At 41.0% G+C, this 20,752-nt stretch overlaps 1 protein-coding gene across 2 annotated transcripts; it reads left to right on the top strand.

Moving 5' to 3' along the window:
• Window positions 1-1,145: 1,145 nt before the first annotated feature.
• Window positions 1,146-9,584, top strand: LOC137745063 (putative lysine-specific demethylase JMJ16). 2 transcript variants are annotated; one of them, XM_088681207.1, is made up of 13 exons: window positions 1,146-1,282; window positions 1,923-2,038; window positions 2,741-3,231; window positions 3,348-3,419; window positions 3,599-3,676; window positions 3,843-4,361; window positions 4,454-4,678; window positions 5,179-5,340; window positions 5,934-6,302; window positions 6,487-7,831; window positions 7,940-8,043; window positions 8,198-8,395; window positions 8,488-9,584. In XM_088681207.1, exons 3-13 carry the CDS (start codon window positions 2,926-2,928, stop codon window positions 8,818-8,820), a joined length of 3,711 nt encoding a protein of 1,236 aa, XP_088537333.1. In that variant the 5' UTR covers window positions 1,146-1,282; window positions 1,923-2,038; window positions 2,741-2,925; the 3' UTR covers window positions 8,821-9,584. The 2 variants fall into 2 exon arrangements, with proteins under 2 accessions (XP_088537333.1, XP_088537331.1); XM_088681205.1 differs by lacking the exon at window positions 1,146-1,282 and adding an exon at window positions 1,380-1,498.
• Window positions 9,585-20,752: the final 11,168 nt, after the last annotated feature.

A 20,752-nucleotide genomic window follows, 5' to 3' on the forward strand; every position in this document is an offset into this window, starting at 1 on the left:
AAACGCTTTTAATTATTTTAAAAGTACTTCTAAATGAGTCCATAGTTTATACTTCAATTATATTTTCAATACTATAAAGTCATTTTCTTATATTAAATAAATGAGATTAATGTCACGTGTTATACATGTGTTTGAAATTAATTTATAGAGAAAATATATAAGAACATAAAATGTGAAGGTTTCATTGGGAAAAAGGAGAATATAAGTAAAAGAAAAGTGAGATTGTATTAAATCAGCACAGTAAATACATGAACATACATTAAAATTGATTATCTTGACAAGCACGATTTTTTATTACAACGAGTAATTCTTCTCATACCTTAACAACCAAATATAAAGTATAAAAAAAAAATAAAAAAATAAAAAATCAACACGGGGTGATCTAGTAGTTGAAATGAATTTCATGTCTATATTTTGCATAGCTTGTTATGAGTTTGATTTCTGACGTTTAGTGAATCTTACTATACTGATCAAAGGAGACTAAAATGCATATGTTAGGACATCTTCAACATAAGGGTCTAGAGGGCTGAAAATAGCATAAAAACTGTCTCCAACCGAGGACCAGGCCAAAAGGCTCGTGGGCCCCACTGGACAAAAAAGGGTTAAAGAGCCAACCGGTTGGTCCAAACCAGCCATCCCTGGATAGGGCCACATGAAGACATCATATTTATTTTTATTTTTTTTACAATTTTTTTTTTTTGCCAAAATTTTCTAAAAAATATTTAATTATGAGTTTAGACTTTTGGGGGCGAGAAAGGTGATTTGGTCAAAGTTGGGTTGTTCATTTTATAAGCATGTTTCCTTACTCATTCATCTCCCACACCCGATTGGGGACAATTATAATGGGTGTAGTTGTAGTTCCTTTCATAAGCATGTTCCTTTCACAATTTATTTTAAATATTTAATTATATTACATTAATTTGTTTGGCTCTTTGGTCCTTGGTTGAAAAAGGTTTTTTGTGATAGGGCTAAAACAAGCTCTATGATCCTTTGGCTCTTGATTGGAGATGATAAGAAATATAATCATATACTGTTCATTAAAATATTAATTTCTTGAAATACTAGAAAGCTAAAACGAACTCTCTAATCAACCTTCGATTGAAGATGGTCTTAATCTTCTTGCCTCCGAAGCCCCAACTGCTGACACACCGTCACATTTACATTCCTTGCACGAAACAACGTGTTATTCCCAAGGGCGCCCATGGAATTTAACATTTTCCGTTCGATAAAATCTCCCTGGTTTCTACACGGAATCCCTAAGCAGCGGACCAACCAAACTCAGGTAATTATTAAAATAAATTCACCTACTTTTTTACATCACAAAGTAATCCAAATCCGGTATTTATCCAAAAAAAAAATCGTCACATAAACAATATCCCCAAAATTCTTCTTCCTAGAAAAAAGGAAAATTAAAAACCCTAATTTTAATTTCCAATTGATTTTTCAGAAGTCCCAACTGTTATCATATCATCTGTTATTTGTCAGCTTTAATAAAAAGGTACTGATTTTACACCCAACAAAGATTAAATGGCACTGAATCAATTTCCAAGCCTATTAGGGTTAGGGTTTCCTCCAAATTTGGAATTTTAGCCCCAAATTATGGTTCAAGCATTTTTGTCCTTCTTTTTCCAGATTTACCCTTGCCCACAGTTTCTGGATTTTACTTATATACTAGTCTCAGATGAAATTCAAGGCGGTTTGAGAGGTTGGCCTTGATTGTCATTTATGATTTTGTTGGGGTGGGTACCCATCCCAGACCAATTATTCTGTGGCAAAAGTGCTTTCTGTTTTCTGTGCTTTTTGTCTCTGTGGTGTTAGAATTAGGGTTAGGGTTTTTAGATCTGTTCAATCAGATTCACTTGTGTTTAATTTCATACGGATTTGAGTATTTTTGTTTAATTTTATTTTATTTTTTGAGTCAGTTTTTGGATTCAATTTTTGTTGAATTGATCTGCTTTCTGCAAACACTGGGTGTGGTGATTGAAGTTTGAGCTGGATTGAGCTCAGTGGGGATTGCAGAATCTTGGATCATCACGATGTAAGCCCTAATTTCATTTTAATTTAATTAATTTTCTTGTAATTTGACTTTTTGCGCAATCTTATCGGTATCTGCAATTCTGTCTGGTGCTACAAAATTATGGATAAAATACAAATGCCTGGTGTTTTTTACTGACTAATTTTATATATTTAGTAATATTTCGATTCAGTTGAGAAATTTCAAGTAATATTTAATGGAATTATCATAATGTCTGATCATCTGTTTAATTTGTTTGTTTTCATGAATGCATTTGTGTATTGTGAATGAATGATTTGTGATGATAGTTATTTATGAGATCGTTCTGATTTCGGATCATAAGTTTACTGGAGCTGATATATATGATCTTCAGCTGCAATATCTTTCTACTGCTAAAATTCGTTATTACAGTTACGTGTTTGTTTCCTTTTTTGGTTTTTGATTTTGTTTTTTTGTCAAACGATAGTTTTTGTTATATTAGACATTAGATTAGCTACTGACAGGGTTCGAACCCACGCCATCATGCAAGGTCTCTGGAAAATATCTTCTTGTTCAGAAATTGATGTTAGTGTGAATAGCAACGTCTCTGGAAAATATACTATAGTTACAGTCCTATGTGCTGAATTTGGTGTACCCAAAGTCTGTTAATGCTAATGAAGCCAAAGAAACTTAGTTTACTGAAGCATGCTTTCGAAACCCTAAGATGTCTGTTTTTTGATTTTGCAGACAAAATCTTTGGGTTGTTGCTAGCCTACCTGGTTCGACTTAGTAGTAGAATGCAAAGGAGCAGTATTTCATGACGTTGTGGTTCATATGCCAGAAGATAAGCGATCATCCTACTTCATAAAGATTGATTCTTTCCACGTAGACGAACAGATTGGAAAATTCTATCGGTTTTAATATCACATTAGATGGGGACCGAACTCATGCGAGTTTGCATAAAAGATGATAACGAGGAGTTTCCTTCAGTTCCACCTGGATTTGAGTCATTTGCATCTTTCAGCTTAAAAAGGACAAATGAAAGTGCAAAAAAAGATATTGAAAACAGAATAAGTTGCTCAGTGACTGCTAGTCCTTCCAATTCACAGTCAGTTCAGATGGAGACTGACGTTGACAATGATGAGGTTGCAAAGAGGTCTGTTCGACGCAGACAATGCATAAACCATGGGCGAAATAACAAGTCAGAGGATGAGTCTGATTCAGACCGACTTGAACAAGTAAGTTTTCAAAGATCCTCTGATTTTATGGATTTTAATCATTTATATGCCATTTCTCTACTAGAATCCTGTACATGTAGATGGTTTCTCACATACCACTTTTTTTTTTTTTTCAGAATTGTCCCCCAAGATCTGTTCTTCCCAAGGGGGTTGTACGCGGATGTCCACAATGTAGTAATTGCCAAAAGGTTAATCTTCAAACTTCACGCCCTTTACTCTTACCCTTCTATTTGCTTGGTTCCTTTGTAATCTTTTATCATAAGTATCTTGCTTTTAACTTACTCATGTGAATCGACAAACTGTCTGGGGTTTTGGTTTTTTATTCTGTCTTCAAAGTTATAGAATTGATGATTAAGTGTTTGAACAGGTCTCTGCAAGATGGCATCCACTGGAGGGTCAAAGGCCGGACCTTCAGGATGCTCCTGTATTCAGACCTACCGAGGAGGTGCAACTTATTACTTGTGGAATTTGAGTTATTACAGTTTTGGAGTTTGTTGACCTATTCGTATTCATCTTACTTGTAAATAAAAAAGTTGAATTTTTTTTTTTTCAAAAAGGCTTTCATTTTTGAAGAAATTGGCTTTCTGACTCAGTTTGCTACCTAATTTCAGGAGTTCAAAGACACATTGAAATATATAGCAAGCATACGCCCTAAAGCCGAACCATATGGTATTTGTCGCATTGTTCCTCCCTCTTCTTGGAGACCTCCCTGTCCACTCAAGGAAAAACCTGTTTGGAGTACCTCTAAATTTTCTACTCGAGTTCAAAGAGTCGATAAACTGCAAAATCGAGATTCAATGAGAAAGGTTCCTAAAAGCCATAGTCATATGAAGAAGAAAAGAAGAAGATGCACACGGATGGGGGCTGATCGCCAAAGTGGTGGCAGAGGATCTGAGGATGATGGAGGTTGTGAGGCTGAACAGTTTGGGTTTGAACCTGGACCAGAGTTTACTCTAGAAACATTTGAAAGATATGCTGATGATTTCAAGGCTCAATACTTCGGCAAGAACGAACATGTTCCTAGGATAGGAGGTAACTTTGCTAAACTTAAAGAGTGCTGGGAGCCATCTGTAGGCAGTATTGAGGGTGAATATTGGCGGATGGTAGAGAGACCTACTGAAGAAATTGAGGTATGAGCAATACCAGCTTCTCTCTCTCTCTCTCTCTCTCTCTCTCTCTCTCTCTCTCTCTCTCTAACCATGGTGCTCGTAAACTGCTCTAGGTTCTATATGGTGCTGATTTGGAAACTGGAGTTTTTGGCAGTGGCTTTCCCAAGAAATCCTGTAAGGATGCTTTTCCTTCAGAAGAGCAGTACATAAATTCAGGGTGGAACTTGAACAACTTTCCCAGACTTACTGGATCTGTTCTTTCTTATGAAAGCAGTGATATATCTGGTGTTCTGGTGCCATGGTTATACATAGGGATGTGCTTTTCTTCCTTTTGCTGGGTAAGACAATTTTTCTTCCTGGTAACAGATTAATCATCTGTCACCACCACTCATCATAAGGTCAACCCCTGCTTGCATATTGCATGTGCTAGCACGAGTCTCTCATGTATTTTGTGGGATGTAATATTATAAATCACATCTTGACCAACTTATTTTGCAATAAGAAAGTAAAATAATCTATGTTAGGTGTGAAGATTCACTATTCTGGTTTTCATTTCATTGTCCCTTGACCACATTCTATCAATTGGATTTGTATTGAGATATGTTTGTAAGTGGTGAATGGTGGAGTGTTTCAAATCTCAAGGTGTTGGGAACTTGGGATTACAAATTCCAGTTATTCATTCCTAATTAATCAAAACCTTGAAGCTTCTTTGAAAGCAATGCCTGCATTCATTTCATGCAGCCGGCTTATTTCATATTTTTGCATGAGGCCATAGCTTGTATATGTGAGACATATTATTGACGGCTGATTCCTCTTCCTTTTTTGTTTCCGAGAACAGCATGTTGAAGATCACCACTTGTACTCTTTAAATTATATGCACTGGGGTGCTCCAAAGTTGTGGTACGGTATCCCTGGTAAAGATGCCTGTAAATTTGAAGAAGCAATGAGAAAGCACCTCCCTGGCCTATTTGAAGAGCAACCTGACTTGCTTCATAAGCTGGTGAGTAACAGCTCCTGGTCTGCGCTAATGTGCTGTTTGAGATTTAGTGATTGTAGCTGGCTGTATTTACTCATTTGCTCCAGTATGCGGCAAAATATGTATGTTATATGCTTCTGGTCTGTGCTCGTTACTTCAATATGGGGCTAAATTTTAACATCACTCAAAGGTTCCCTGGAAGAAATATCACCTGGCATTTTGTTGAAAAGACGGACTGAGGGTCAATTTATGACAAGACCTATATGTAATCAGGATATAACAGTTTATTTTTAAATGGTGTACCCTTCGTTGACTCTTTTTCATAGCTAGCCTTTTTGTCATGCAATTATGGAATAGATTCTTTAATACTGAAGACTTGGTTTTACTTATGAGATGGATAACTTGAGTTATCTTACATCTGTTCTGTGCTATATAAGATGGACTTCCGTTATGGATCTTCTGTACCCTTTACATTTCTGCAGGGGTTCAAATATAATATCTGTATTTGCAATTACTAGTTGTCATTTTTTACAAGTTACAACTGCAGGGTTTCAACCATAATATCTGTTCTGTGAAATTGTCTAAATCATGATCGTCTTCTATGTTTGTTCATGCAGGTCACACAGCTTTCACCCTCCATTCTGAAATCTGAGGGGGTACCTGTGTATAGATGTTGTCAGAATGCTGGAGAGTTTGTTTTGACCTTTCCTCGAGCATACCATTCAGGGTTCAACTGTGGTTTTAATTGTGCCGAGGCTGTGAATGTAGCTCCTGTTGATTGGTTGCCCCATGGGCAGATCGCTATAGAGCTATACCAGGAGCAGGGACGAAAAACATCCATTTCTCATGATAAATTGTTGCTTGGGGCAGCAAGGGAAGCGGTGAAAGCACATTGGGAACTCAATTTACTGAAGAAGAATACTCCAGATAACTTAAGGTGGAAGGATGTATGTGGAAAGGATGGGATCTTAGCAAAAACACTCAAGGTAAAATCTGCTTTCTACTTAGTACCGTGCTTGCTTATTTGGAAAAGGATGTGAATATTGATTTCATTTGATGATACTTTGGGTAATCTGGTTGTTGAGCTGGCTATTTCACCAACAAATATTCACTCATTATATAGCTGAAATGTCTGTTTTCCCCTGACATTCTATAATTATTTTTGCCTAGGCACGTGTCGAGATGGAGCGTGCAAGGAGAGAATTTCTCGCTGGTTCTTCACAGGCATTGAAGATGGAAAACAATTTTGATGCCACCAATGAGAGGGAATGCAGCATATGCTTTTTTGATCTGCATCTGTCAGCAGCTGGTTGTCATCATTGTTCCCCAGATAGATATGCATGCTTAAATCATGCAAAGAAATTCTGTTCATGTGCTTGGAACGCCAAGTTTTTCCTCTTTCGTTATGATATGGATGAACTAAACATTCTTCTTGAGGCATTGGAAGGAAAGTTGAGTGCAGTATACAGATGGGCTAGACTTGATCTTGGTCTGGCTCTGAGTTCTTATATTTCCAAAGACAATAAAGTTGGTAAGATATCTTATTCCTCCAAAAGTGATATACTTACAGAGGTTAGATCACAGCTGCAAAGTAAACACTTCAAAGATCCTCTAGGAACAGAAATTTCTAAAGAGAGTCCTATGAGTTCAACTGAGATCATCGTTGAGACTTCCTCGCAACAGAAATGGAAAGCTTTAGAAACTTTTGCTCAAGTTAAAAGAGAAGAATCAGGTCTTAACAATTCCAAGTCAAGAATGCAGGTTTGCCAGTTGTCTCAAGAGGACACGTCATATGCTGTGACCTCGGATGCAAAGGTATCTGGGAGAAATATGGCTTCAGTTGAGGATGTTATTGTTCTTAGCGACGATGAAGGAAACGACGACCCAACGAAGCCACTTTCAGATAGTTTGAAAGAGATATCTTCTGCTAACCAGGTAGAACTTTCTAAGAGATTGGTCAGTTCGGATGGAATAGCAAGCGCTCCTAATTTTGAGAGAGAACCAATCTTGAATACACCAGGGACTGATGCAGCAGTGATGGGTGAAAAAGTTATCAGTCCACTACCTGGTGGAGAAAAAAAGGTTTCTTCATCTCACCCTGTACATGTGAAAATTGAACAGGATCGTGGTGAACAATTAGGATCTAATCCACCAAACCTCTCTATCAAATTAGTTCCTGTTAAAGCAGATTGTGGCCCAAACACTAGTGCTATCATTGAACACAAAGTTGCTATTTCAAGGAGTGACCCACAGCCATGTGCCAGTGTAAAACTTGAGAATGAGGACAGACATGAAAAGATGGGAAGAATTGCCGATACAACTTTAGCAGACAATGTACGAATGACAACTGGAACTTCGTCATCCAGCCAAAACAATTTGGACCGATATTACCGCCAAAAGGGTCCCCGAATAGCGAAGGTGGTGCGGAGAATCTCCTGCGTTGTTGAGCTTCTGGAAATTGGAGTTGTGCTATCTGGAAAGTCATGGTGTAACCCCCAAGCCATTTTTCCAAAAGGTAAGCTGCATTTGCATTCCTTGCAAGTTGCGACTAATGCATTTGAGATACTGTCCCAACCAAGAAGATCAACATTCATGTAATTCGTGTTTGTTCTGCTCGATGCAGGATTTAGGAGCCGGGTTAGGCACATGAGTGTTCGGGATCCAACTGTTATGTGTCATTATGTCTCAGAAGTACTGGATGCTGGACAGGGTGGACCACTGTTCAAGGTATACCGTTTTTAGCTTGAACAATTTCGATAAACTCCAGCCAAAACAGTATTTAAGTAGCGACGATCCAAGAAAACCTGTCTATATCTACATACTGTGATTAAAAGTGCTAGTTATTTACTTGATCTATTATGTTATTTTTCTCTCCCTTTAGGTTTGTTTGGAGCATTGTCCAAGTGAGGTTTTCATACATAATTCAGCTGACAGATGCTGGGAAATGGTGAGAGAGAGAGTCAATCAAGAAATCACGAGGCAACATAAATTGGGAAAAATGAACCTTCCTCCTTTGCAACCACCGGGGAGTCTCGATGGCTTTGAAATGTTTGGGTTTACTTCACCAGCTATTGTACAGGTAAATTGATCAGAGAACTAACAGTTAGTTCTCCTTTGATACGACTCATGTGGATTGAGGCTTAGAGTTTCCGTTTTTGCTTTCTTGAACAGGCCATAGAGGCAATGGATCGAAATCGTGTCTGTTCTGAGTACTGGGACTCTCGTCCCTACTCCCGACTTCAAGTACAGATTCCACGAAAATCTCAATCCAAAGAAAGTAGAGAAAATTGCAGTACGATGTCAAAGGAAAAAAGTGATCAGGAGGCCTCCGACAATGATCTCGTCCCTGCTGGAGTTGATACAACACTCAGAGGCCTATTCAAGAAGGCTAACCTAGACGAATTAAACTCACTGTATAGCATTTTAAGTGACAATCGGCAACCTGCTGGTCGAGGCCTGGTCACACGACTTCTTAACGAAGAGATTCACAATCGTCCCACATGATGCATTTGTTGGTTTCACAACGATCAGAGACCGAACTTGCTCCGCCGGTTTTTAACTGTAAATTCTACTTACCGATTCCAGGTTGTATTGTACATTTATCACTCAACCTGTTCATTCTTTGTGCTAGAAAACAAGAGAGGGGAAAGGGAAGAAAAGGCTTATTCTTATGTAGACACCGGAGATTCTTGCTTTTATCGGAATGTCTGTATGTAGCGCGGAACAAGTTACGGATTGTTGGTGGATGACTCCAACTTGACGATTTGGCGTCCGCGCATTGTTTCTCGTAGTTGGGGGTCGCCGGAAAATGTACCGTCCCCGCCCCTGGTTTTGGTTGTCACTTGAGGATACTCGTGCAAAGAAAATGCTGTGAGTAGACGAGTGGATTATGGAACATGGTGGTTCAAGAAGACCATTACAAATAAAATTGAAATTCCTTTAATCCCACTATTGCTACTTCTAGTGTCACGTGATGAGTAATACAAGGTAGCATACATTGAGCTCGTAACGAGTGTTGTACGAAAAAAAGAGAGAGTGTGACCAGCGCTATACGAAGAAGGGGATCCTAGAGAATTTTTTGTGTGCGATTGTTGGATCGTGTGTATTTTCTGAGCACTTGGCTCTCCCAGTGGTCCCCCTCTGTGTGGGTTGCTCTATTCGAACGAACAAGAATTCTTCCGACTTGAGAGTAATGTTACACTTACAGACTTACTATAATTTTGAAATCATATTTGTATCATTTTTCTAATAGAAGTAGATTTCACCAACACATTGGGTCTCATTTCTATTAGAGAGGTGATACAAATGTGGTATGAAAAACGTGATAAGAGTATCATTCTTGCCGGCTTGAGGGGTTAGCTAGCTATTGTGTGGTTATTGGTGTAAACCTTGGCCTTCCCATTGTGTGGGAAACACAAATTGCACTTCAAATCTTAAGACATTAATCCGCATTAGTATATTACATACCTCCACATGCCCTATTAGTAAATTGCAATTAAACTATTGAAATGCAAAGACTATTAAGGAGAATGTCTAAATGGAGTGAAATAAATGGAGTGAAATACTTGTGTAGGATAAGTCGGACGATGTCATTTGCACTATAATTCTAACAAAAGCATAGAAACGGTTGTGATATGATGTTTCTCAATACCACACTTATCTCATACAGTGTAAAAGCTGTCCTAATCAAACAATCGTCATATTCTTGCTAATAAAAATAGACAATAGACCAAGTAAGGAAGAAAGCCAATGGTCCCCACAACTACAAGGCAAGTCCACACAATACATGGATGATTAGATATCCATCTCCTCCCAAAGCCCCAAAGACGTGGATAGTAATAAATAGCAGACCAATTGGACAGCCGAAGAAGGAAATATTTCACCCTCCTCGTACGGACACACAGTAATCCAATCCAACGGTTCCAAATCCTCCACGTGGGCCTATCTCCTTCCCTCCCCGAAACGAACAGAAGGTTTGACCGAGAGGACCTAGGGAGGGCGAAGATAAGCGCGCTCTTGCCGACACGCAGCGCAGGTGTCCACGTGGGGGAATCCATTCGTTTGGGGTGGGGACCACGCATCTAGGGCGGACGTGTCGCCCACCTGAGTCCGCAGATTGCGGGGATCTTTTGGTCCTTTCATTTTCCCTCCCATCCGATGGTACGGCTTGCTTGGATAATTGCACCAGCTGGCGCACCCTGAGAGGTCCCACCGCTCAAACCCTGCTGTGTGTTCGTGACAAGACGCAAGAGCTTTCTTGAGCAGACGAGGATTGTCTGCACTCCTACTTTTGATGATCTCCTGTATTTTTTTGTTTATGTGATTATAGTTAAGTCATGTTAATATTTTATATTATTATTTATTTTTATCTTATTATCTTTATAAAAAGATAATATAAAATATTAACGTAATTTAATTATGACTATACAAAATAAGAGGATACGGATGGACATCGAAAATGAGAGGACAGACAATCTTTGTCCTTCTTGCGCACCTGAATCCTGACATTGTTATAATCACGTATGGTGCTAGTATTTGCTAATTAATCTGATAGACAATTAAATTTTAATTTTTAAATAACATGAAATTTAGATTAATGTTTGCTACAAGATTAAAAATTTAATTTATTTAACAAATTGCCATCATTTATGTGTTATGTCATTTAATTTTCTTTTATTTGGTAATTTCATGATGTTTCTTTTTCTAAGTCTACCTTATGTTCATTAATTTTCATTTTTTTTTATTGGCATTTTGCAACAATAATTTATGGTTGTAACTGTAACATCCCGTCCCGGAAATATCGAAACGTACGTGTGAAATTACAAGTTTGCCCCTAGTGCGTTTTCGTCACGTTATGGGTTGTTTTGTGTGGTGTGGCATGTGTTGGACCACACACACACACACTCACACACACAGTCACTTTCCCTTTCCCTCTGTCTCTCTCTCCCATGTCTCTCTCTCCCTTCCCGTTCTCACCATACGTACGGACAAACTCACAAACCACCAAACCATCACAGATCGAGGGAACCAACTACACCATTGAACTCGTGAGGTCGAGGGGAACACAGCCACACCATTTTCAGGTAAGAACTTCACCGTTTTCACGTCGATTCGAGGTAATCCGTTTTGAGTACTGTTCATGCAAAGATTATTCATTGAGTTTTTGGGATTTCTAAGCTCGTAGGTAGCTTGGTGGTGTCCCAAGGAGCCTCGGAGTGCTTCGTTGGACGAATTTGGACGTCGGGTTAGCTTGGTTCGAAGTTGGCCGGTTTTTGAGTTTTGAGACAGGTATGATCGCGTGGTTTTTAGCTTTTAAAAGTTGTATAACGTGATTCTACTACTCTAGGGCTTTAATTTGGTTCAAGAATCATGAAAAATGGTTGAGAAACGAGTGAGAAAACAAGGTTTGAAGTTTTTCCAGTTTTCCGGCGCCGGCGACGTCGCCGGAGGCTCGCCGGAGAAGGTGACGGAATATTCCGTCAAATCTGAAGGAATATTCCTGACGCCGTTAACGGAATCTGTCAAAACTGACGGAATATTCCTAACGGCGTCAGTTGACGCCGTCCGTGTGCACCGCACGTGCCTGCGCGTGGCTGGCGAGTGTGGCCGTGCCTTGGCCGGCGCGTGGGGGCGCGTGCAGCGGAGGAAAATTTTTCTAAAAATATGGTTGTGATCATGAGGTTGTGTAGAGCACGTTGGTATATTCATTTGTCCATTTTGAGCAATGTATGAGAAGTTATTACGAGGAGTTGGTTATGTGCTTTAAAGTTAACGTTTTTATAGTTATTTCGCATATAGGTGACACGTACCCCGAGGATGAGCGTTCGCACTCGAGGCAGGGGGGCTACGACCCTTCCACATACCAGTGAGTGGGCTTTTGTTTTCCGTATATACCTATATACAATTATTTTCCCAGAAATTGAGTAAAAAGGGTTATTTGTCTTATGCCATGCATGTTATTATTATCGTTTATGCATCATTGCATGCATTAATAGTGGCATACATATACATATGCATATTGGGTGCTGTGGACGCACAGGTAAGTGCCAGGTAAGTGGTATTCATATTTACATTCAGCAGTAGTTTGAGATGCTTAGAGAGCTCATAACCTGCACCCCCGGTGTTAGTGCTCCCGCCCAGAGTAGGGCACAGTCCTTCACGTGATGTTCACCTCCCGCACCACACGCTCAGCTTGGATCCAAGTTAGGTGCACAATCCTGTCGTACAAACCACTTTAGGTGGTTCCGACTCGTAGGTGACCCGCGATTATTCGCACAGTCTTCACGTGATCGTAGCACTAGAGCGTATATATGTATTACACCCAGGCCTGTCGTACAGACCACTTTAGGTGGTTCCGACTCGTGGGCAGGTTCAGTTGTTGAGTTTGAGATTTGAGCTCTATATGCAGCCGTACAGGTCACGTTAGGTGACTCCGGCTGCCAGATTGCATGTTATTGACATACTTTATACCTGAGCACTTGCATTGTATTATGAGGTTCTGACATGGCATATTCTGGAGCATGATTGGCATACCCTTGAGCATGTTTGGCATATCTATACATACGTATATATGTTTATTTCTGGGAAGTATACAGGTTTTACGGCGAGGGGTTAGAATGTATTTTGCTAAATGGTTTTCAAAGAGCTTTGTTTTTGCCCACTCACGCTTTTGTTTTGCGCCCCTCCAGGTTCTAGTTGACTAGCAGTTTCGGTGGTATTCCCAGAGGATTCTCCCGGCTTTTCTGACAGATACTCACCAGCGTAGGGTCACCTTTGGGTGTACTTATGTCGCAACTTTCTTTTGGACTGCTGTAGACCTGCTCTGAAATTGTCTTTCACTTACGCTAGCACTTGTTCTAGGACTTTGTATGCTAGTTTTTAAATTATTCGTACTTTTTATATTACTACTTTATTAGCTTCCGCACGTGCACATGGCTACGTCACCTTCGTGTGACGGCCAGCACGCTCCAATCTCGGTCGGGGTGTGTCAGTAACTTATATGATGAAACAAATTATAGAAGAGTTTGACATTACAAGAGACTCAAATTTCTACACCAATTTATTATAATGTATTTCAAAACAGATATATGAGAACACTAATTCATTATAAATATATTTCGGTATAAACAGTTAGGTACACTAATTCATTATGATATAGTCAAGTATAGACAGTTCAATACAAATATTTTAGGTACACTGATTCATTATAATGTATTTCAATATAGACATGTTGGTACTCTGGCTCATTATTATATACTATTGTACCTATATTTCAGTACAAAAATTTAAGTGCGCTAATCGTTGTAATATATATCGGTGTATTTATCTATTTACATATTTTTTTAATGTCTCACTCACAAAGACGAATTAAATGATAAAGCAAAAGAAGAAGAAGAATTTTAATATTTAAGCTTATGTGATATCTAGTCAAAGGACGTGAATTGATTTGTAATCTAATACTAGATTTTTATTGAATTCTAATCTTATCTAAGGGTATTGTTATGCTGATGTTGGGTACTTTAGACTGTTTGGCATGATAGGCGTTAATGCACAGTAGGAAAACTCATCTCGTAGAGATATAAAGAGAGGGGGTATACCCAATTATATGTAGAATCTCTTCAAGTTTAAGCACCATTAAGAAAATAAGTTTCGTGTCAACAATGAGACGCATGATATTATTGATATGTAGTAGCATAACCAAAAGCATGCAGTTTCATAGCATATGCAAAATGGAACCCCCTCATTCTCATCTATTAATTCACATCTATTAATTCAAACTCATTTAAAGAACATGAAATACAAAAGAACTCTATTAAAAGTAAGATTATTTATAGACTTTTTGTTACTTTACAGTTTAGCATTAATTTTTGTGCAAACTTTAGAAAACATTATGCTTTAAATTGTGAGGTGGCAAAGAGTCTGTAAAGAATCATACTTTTGAAAGAATCCGTTAATATATCTAAAAAAGAAATGCAATGGCCATTCTACAGTTATAACCAATTTTAGGACCTTGGAAGAAAAGAAAATCAACATAAAGCAAGAAGTTTTTAACCAATTAGATCCCATAGGATATTGATCACCTGAGTCTGCTCCAAACAATGATCGATAAGACGTAAGCAATAGTCTTTATACTCCAGCAAAAATAAATTTTTGTTTTTATTACTTCATCAGGAAAATGGATATTTTTTTAGGAGATGCTTTAGAACTGGACGATATTTGATGAGTAGTACTTTTCACACATTCCTTTTTACGTTGCACATGTTTTTGTTAATTTCTATTCATTGATTTTCTTCATTTCATTTGATTTAACGATAAAAATTTGAAAAAGGTATATAAGAAGTAAAAATAAGTGTATAGATAGTATCATCCTATTTTGATATGCTTCAGAACCAGAAAAGTGCACTTTTAAGGACATGTTAAATACTTTATGAACAAAATTCATCATCGTACTGTACTGATAAGATTTATCATAATCCATTTGGTTGGAAACAAAATATAGATCATAAACTTTCAATATGATAAAATATAAGTTAAATCATGACATAGTTACATGAGATGTTAGAGCTTATAACTCAATTACTTAAAAAGTATTCACTTTTGTACTCGAAGTTTCAAGTTCATCGACTCCCACCCCCTATTATCGTTTGTATACAAAAATAAAAAGCTATCAAATTGATATGCAAGGAAATTGTAGCTTATGTCAAGAGCATTTACTTTGGATGAGGATCCCATCCAGATCCAAATGATGGGAATCATAGGGATCCTCACATTCTAATCGTTCATCATATATTATGTGATCAGTTTTAGTCAAGTATTATTTGTGTTTAATTATAAATAATAAAATTCAAATGATTTTTGACCGCACGATATACAATGAACGATTAAAATGTAAAGATTCTTACCATTTGGATCCAGATTGAAGCCTCATCCATTTACTTTGTACTCGAAGTCTTAGGTTTTATCCCCTTCCTCACGATACAAAACAAAAAAAGTCATTCAGATTGGGGTGCTTATGTGCTCCCACTCTTCAGACTAAACATTTCTATATTTTCGTATTTTGGTATCAATTGTCATTGCATTTAGAAATAATACTTGCATGTTCTATACCAGGGATGCACGTATTTTGTGACATCCCGTTCCGGAATTATCGAAAACGCACGTGTGAAATTACAATTTTGCCCCTAGTTCGATTTTGTCACGTTGTGGGTTGTTTTGTGTGTTGGGGTATGTGTTTGGAACCTTACACACTCCCACACACACACACTGACACTGCTCTCTCTCCCTCTGCTTTCTCCCTGTCTCCCTCTCCCCCGAGCTCCCTTTTGCCACTGTACATGTACGGACACACACCAAGAACCATTATCCCGTAGCAGATCGAGGAAACCAAGGGTGGATTTGTGATCGTGAGGTCGAGGGGAGCACGAATATACCCTTTTCAGGTAAGAACATCGATGTTTTCACGTCGATTTCTTAAACTCCGTTTTGGGTACTGTTCATGCAAAGCTTGTACATTAAGTTTTTGGGTTTTCTGAGCTCGTGGTTGTGTTTGTGAGGTTCCCAGGAGCGTCGGAGTAGCTCGTTGGACGACTTTGGACGTCGGGAGGGCCTGCTTCGAGGTTGGCCGAACTTGGAGTTTTTGGACAGGTATAATCTCGTGATTTTAGCCCTTAAAACTTGTTGGGACATGTTCTACTAGTTTAGGGCTTTAATTTGGTGCAAGAAACGTGGAAAAAGGTGGAGAAACGAGAGAGTTATAGCGATTTGCAGGTTTTCCGGCGACGGTGCCGGCGACGGCGACGGCGCCGGCGTCGGGGGCTGGCCGGGGAAGAAGCAGGAATATTCCGTTAAGTTTAACGGAATATTCCTGACAGCAGGGGTTAAGTCTAACGGAATATTCCGTTAGTTGACGGAATATTCCTGACGGCGTCAACTGACGCCGTCAGTGTGCTGTGCACGTGGCCGCGCGTGGGGGCGCGTAGGGCCGTGCCTTGGGCGGCGCGTGGGGGCGCGTGCGTGGTCCAAAAATTTTTCTAAAAATTTGGGCGTGATCCTGAGGTTGTGTAGATCACGTTGGTATATTCATTTGTCCATTTTGAGCAATGTATGAGAAGTTATTACGAGAAACGGGTTATGTGCTTTAAAGTTAACGTTTTTATAGTTGTTTCGCATTTAGGTGACACGTACCCAGAGGACGAGCGTGCACACGCGAGACAGGGGGGCTACGACCCTTCTACATACCAGTGAGTGGGCTTTTGTTTTCCGTATATACCTATATACATTTATATTCCCAGAAATTGATTTAAAAGGGTTATTTGCCTTATGCCATGCATGTTATTATTAACGTTTATGCATCATCACATTCATTAGTAGTAGCATGCATATACATATTTATATGTGGGTGCTGTGGAGGCATAGGTAAGTGCCAGGTAAGCGTTATTTAACGATTGCATTAAATAGTGGTTAGAGATGCTTAGAGAGCTCATAACCTGTACCCCCGGTGTTAGTGCTCCCGCCCTGAGCAGGGCACAGGCCTTCACGTGATGTTCACCTCCCGCACCTTAGGCTCAGCTTGGATCCAAGCTAGGTGCACAGGCCTGTCGTACAGACCACATTAGGTGGTTCCGACTTGTAGGTGACCCGCGATTATTCGCCCAGGCTTCACGTGATCGTAGCACTTATTTACACCCAGTCCTGTCGTACAGACCACTTTAGGTGGTTCCGACTCGTGGGCAGGTTTAGATATTGAGATTGAGATTTGAGCTCTAGATGTAGCCGTACAGGTCACGTAGGTGACTCCGGCTGCCTGATTACATGATATTGATTATGATTATACCTGGGCACTTGCATATCACTTTGAGATTTTGGCATGGCATATCTTGAGCATGATTGGTATACCCTTGAGCATGTTTTGCATGTTTACACATACGTACATATGTTTATTTTCTGGGAAGTATACAGGTTTTACGGCGAGGGGTTAGAAAGTATTTTATGAACTGGTTTTCAAAGAGCTTTGTTTTTGCCCACTCACGTTTTTGTTTTGCGCCCCTCCAGGTTCTAGTTGCTTAGCCGTTGCGGTGGTTTCCCTTGAGAGCTTTTCGGCGTTCTGACAGACACTCCCCATTGTAGGGTCGCCTTCGGGCGTACTACTGTTGTTGTTTTAATTGGACTGCTATAGACCTGCTCTGAATTTGTATCGCACTAACTAGCACTTATTCTAGTACTTGTATGCTAGTTTTTAATTATTCGTACTTTCTTATTACTACTTTAGCTTCCGCACGTGCACATGGCTACGTCACCTTTGTGTGACGGCCAGCACGCTCCGATCTCGGTCGGGGTGTGTCAGTTTGGTATCAGAGCCTAGGTTTGGCAGTCCTGTGTCCTTGTGAGTATTCTAATAATTTTGGTGTCTTCTGTCAGAACTATGCCGCCTCGTCGGGAACCCCGTCGCTCTTCTGAGCCTATGTTCCCCGATATTACTCAGTTGGGGGAAGCTTTTGCTACAGCCCTTCAGGCAGTGATGCGCCCTCCCCAGAGGACTCCTCTGGAGACTATGTACAACTTGAAACTGGATAAATTTAAGGGCAGTGAGGGACCCGAGAGCGCAGAGCGCTGGCTAGAACACATAGAGAAGACTTTCCGGGTGCTACATAATCAGGGGAACTTGCCTATGGAGAGGTGGGTCGAGACGACCGCTTGGTTTCTAGATACGGAGTCGGCAGCTTGGTGGGAGCAGGAGCTCCGTAGGTTGACTCCGGATCAGAGGATTGATTGGAACGTGTTTACGGGGTTGTTTAGGAGAAGATATGTACCCCCTGAGTACATTGACCGCAAGAAGCAGGAGTTTTCCGAACTGAAACAGCGGAAGATGTCAGCGAATGAGTACTACCGTAAGTTTACGGACTTGTCCCGTTATCACCCTGATGTCGCTGGTAATCCGGCGGAGATGCTCCGTCTTTTCCGTCTGGGCACAAGGAAGAAGTGGCGTTCTATGGCGTCTACGGTCCACAGCGAGACTTATCGGGACTTCTATGAGATACTGTTGAGGATCGAGGATTCTGAGAATATGTCGAGCGATACGGATGAAGAGAAGGACGGCAACCAGAAGAAAGATGACAAAGGCAAAGGTCAGGCATCGCTCGGGCCCCGACAGACTCAGAACTTCAAGAGAGGTGGAGCTAGTTCTAGTTCTTCGAGTGGTGGCTTCAGTGCCACTGGGCAGGGTCGTGGAGGTAGATTTTCTGGTGGCGCTAGAGGCCAGAGGCAGGGCGATGGTGGGCGAGGCAGAGCCCCTATTTGCCGCAGGTGTAACAATCGACATTTCGGTGAGTGTAGACGTGGTAGCAACGGTTGTTTCACATGTGGACAGGTGGGACATAGAGCGGCAAATTGTCCCCAGGGTCAGCAGCAGCAGAAACCACAGCAGACCTTTATGCCACCGCCTGCACCACTCCAGCAGATCCAGGGTCCTAGTAGTTACGGCCAGACGGGTCGAGGTGGTGCTTACCACTATCAGGGTGATGCTGTCCCTTATGCTCCGGGGCAGTATCAGTACCCTCAGGATCCCTATTCCCAGGGTGGCTATCCCCAGTATTCGGGCGGCTATATGCCGTATCCTCCAGCCCCAGCGGGTGGTTCACAGTGGTATCAGGGAGGACAGTATCAGCAGGGGGAGATTGCCACTAGCAGTGCAGGATCTTCGAGACAGTCAGGCCAGCCCAGTCAGGGGCGTGGTGCTCAGGGACGCGGTGTTCAGGCGAGCCGAGGCCGCGGGGGGCGTCAGCAGGGACAGGGGCGTCTTCACAATATTTCTCTGCAGGACGCTCAGAACAACCCAGACTTGATTATGGGTACGTTGAACATTCTTGGTTGTTTTGCTAGAGTTTTAATTGATTGTGGAGCTACACATTCCGTAATTTCTCATACATTTGCTCAAGCGACGCAACCTCGCCCCACACCCCTAGGGTATGATTTAGAGTTTGTTATGCCTAGGGGAGAGAGTTGCGTTGTAGATTGTGTGTACCCGGGGTGTCCAGTGATCGTAGAGGGTGTTGCTTTGTCAGCCGATCTTATCCCGTTAGATATTGTGGACTTTGATGTGATTCTGGGCACGGACTGGTTGCACTTCTATCGTGCCAACATTGACTGTTACGGGAAAGTAGTTACGTTTCACCGACCTGGACTACCTGTGGTTACTTTCGTGGGTGAGCAGAGTGGGGTGAGACATGGCGTTATTTCGGCGCTGCGAGCGAAAAAGTTGTTATCTAAAGGCTGTCAGGGGTATCTGGCTCATGTGGTGCTGGGTGAGGTTGTTACTAGCAGAATAGAGGATGTGAGAGTGGTCAGACACTTCCCTGATGTATTTCCTGAGGATTTACCTGGGTTACCCCCAGATCGAGACGTAGAGTTCACCATTGAGTTGATTCCAGGTACCAATCCTATTTCTTTAACTCCTTATCGTATGGCTCCTGCGGAGTTAAGGGAATTGAAAGTTCAGCTGCAAGAGTTAGTGGATAAGGGATTTATCCAGCCTAGTACTTCGCCTTGGGGCGCTCCAGTGTTGTTTGTGAGGAAGAAGGATGGAACTTTGAGGCTGTGCATCGACTACAGGCAACTCAATCGGGTGACGATTAAAAACCGTTATCCATTGCCTCGTATCGATGATTTGTTCGATCAGCTGAGAGGTGCTTGTGTGTTCTCTAAGATAGACTTGAGGTCTGGTTACTATCAGCTGAAGATCAGTAGGGATGATGTCCCTAAGACGGCGTTCAGGACTCGGTATGGTCATTACGAGTTTCTAGTTATGCCATTTGGGTTGACGAATGCACCAGCCGCCTTTATGGATTTGATGAACCGAGTATTCCAGCCTTACTTGGATAGATTTGTTATTGTCTTCATCGACGATATTCTGGTGTATTCTAAGTCGAAAGCGGAGCATGTTCGACATCTTACTTTGGTGTTGAAAAGGTTGAGGGAACACCAGTTATATGCTAAGTTTAGCAAGTGCCAGTTCTGGTTAGACCAAGTCGCGTTCTTGGGGCACGTCATTTCTGCTCAGGGTATTTTGGTTGACCCTCAGAAGGTTGCAGCGGTAGAGAGTTGGGAGCAACCGAGAACCGTCACCGAGGTGAGAAGTTTCCTTGGTTTGGCAGGGTATTATCGGAGATTCGTTAAGGATTTTTCGGTGATTGCCTTACCACTGACGAGGTTAACGAGGAAGGATGTCAAATTTGAGTGGGATGATAAGTGTGAGCAGAGTTTCCAACGGTTGAAGCATTGTCTCACTCATGCACCTGTTTTGGCACTCCCAGACGATAGCGGTGATTTCGAGGTTTACAGCGATGCTTCCTTGAATGGGTTGGGATGTGTATTAATGCAGCATGGTAGGGTGATTGCTTATGCTTCGCGGCAGTTGAAACCTCATGAGAGGAATTACCCT

The sequence above is a fragment of the Pyrus communis genome, chromosome 12 (genome assembly GCF_041283825.1).
Source record: "Pyrus communis isolate YQ-2024b chromosome 12, ASM4128382v1, whole genome shotgun sequence".
Classification (NCBI taxonomy): domain Eukaryota; kingdom Viridiplantae; phylum Streptophyta; class Magnoliopsida; order Rosales; family Rosaceae; genus Pyrus; species Pyrus communis.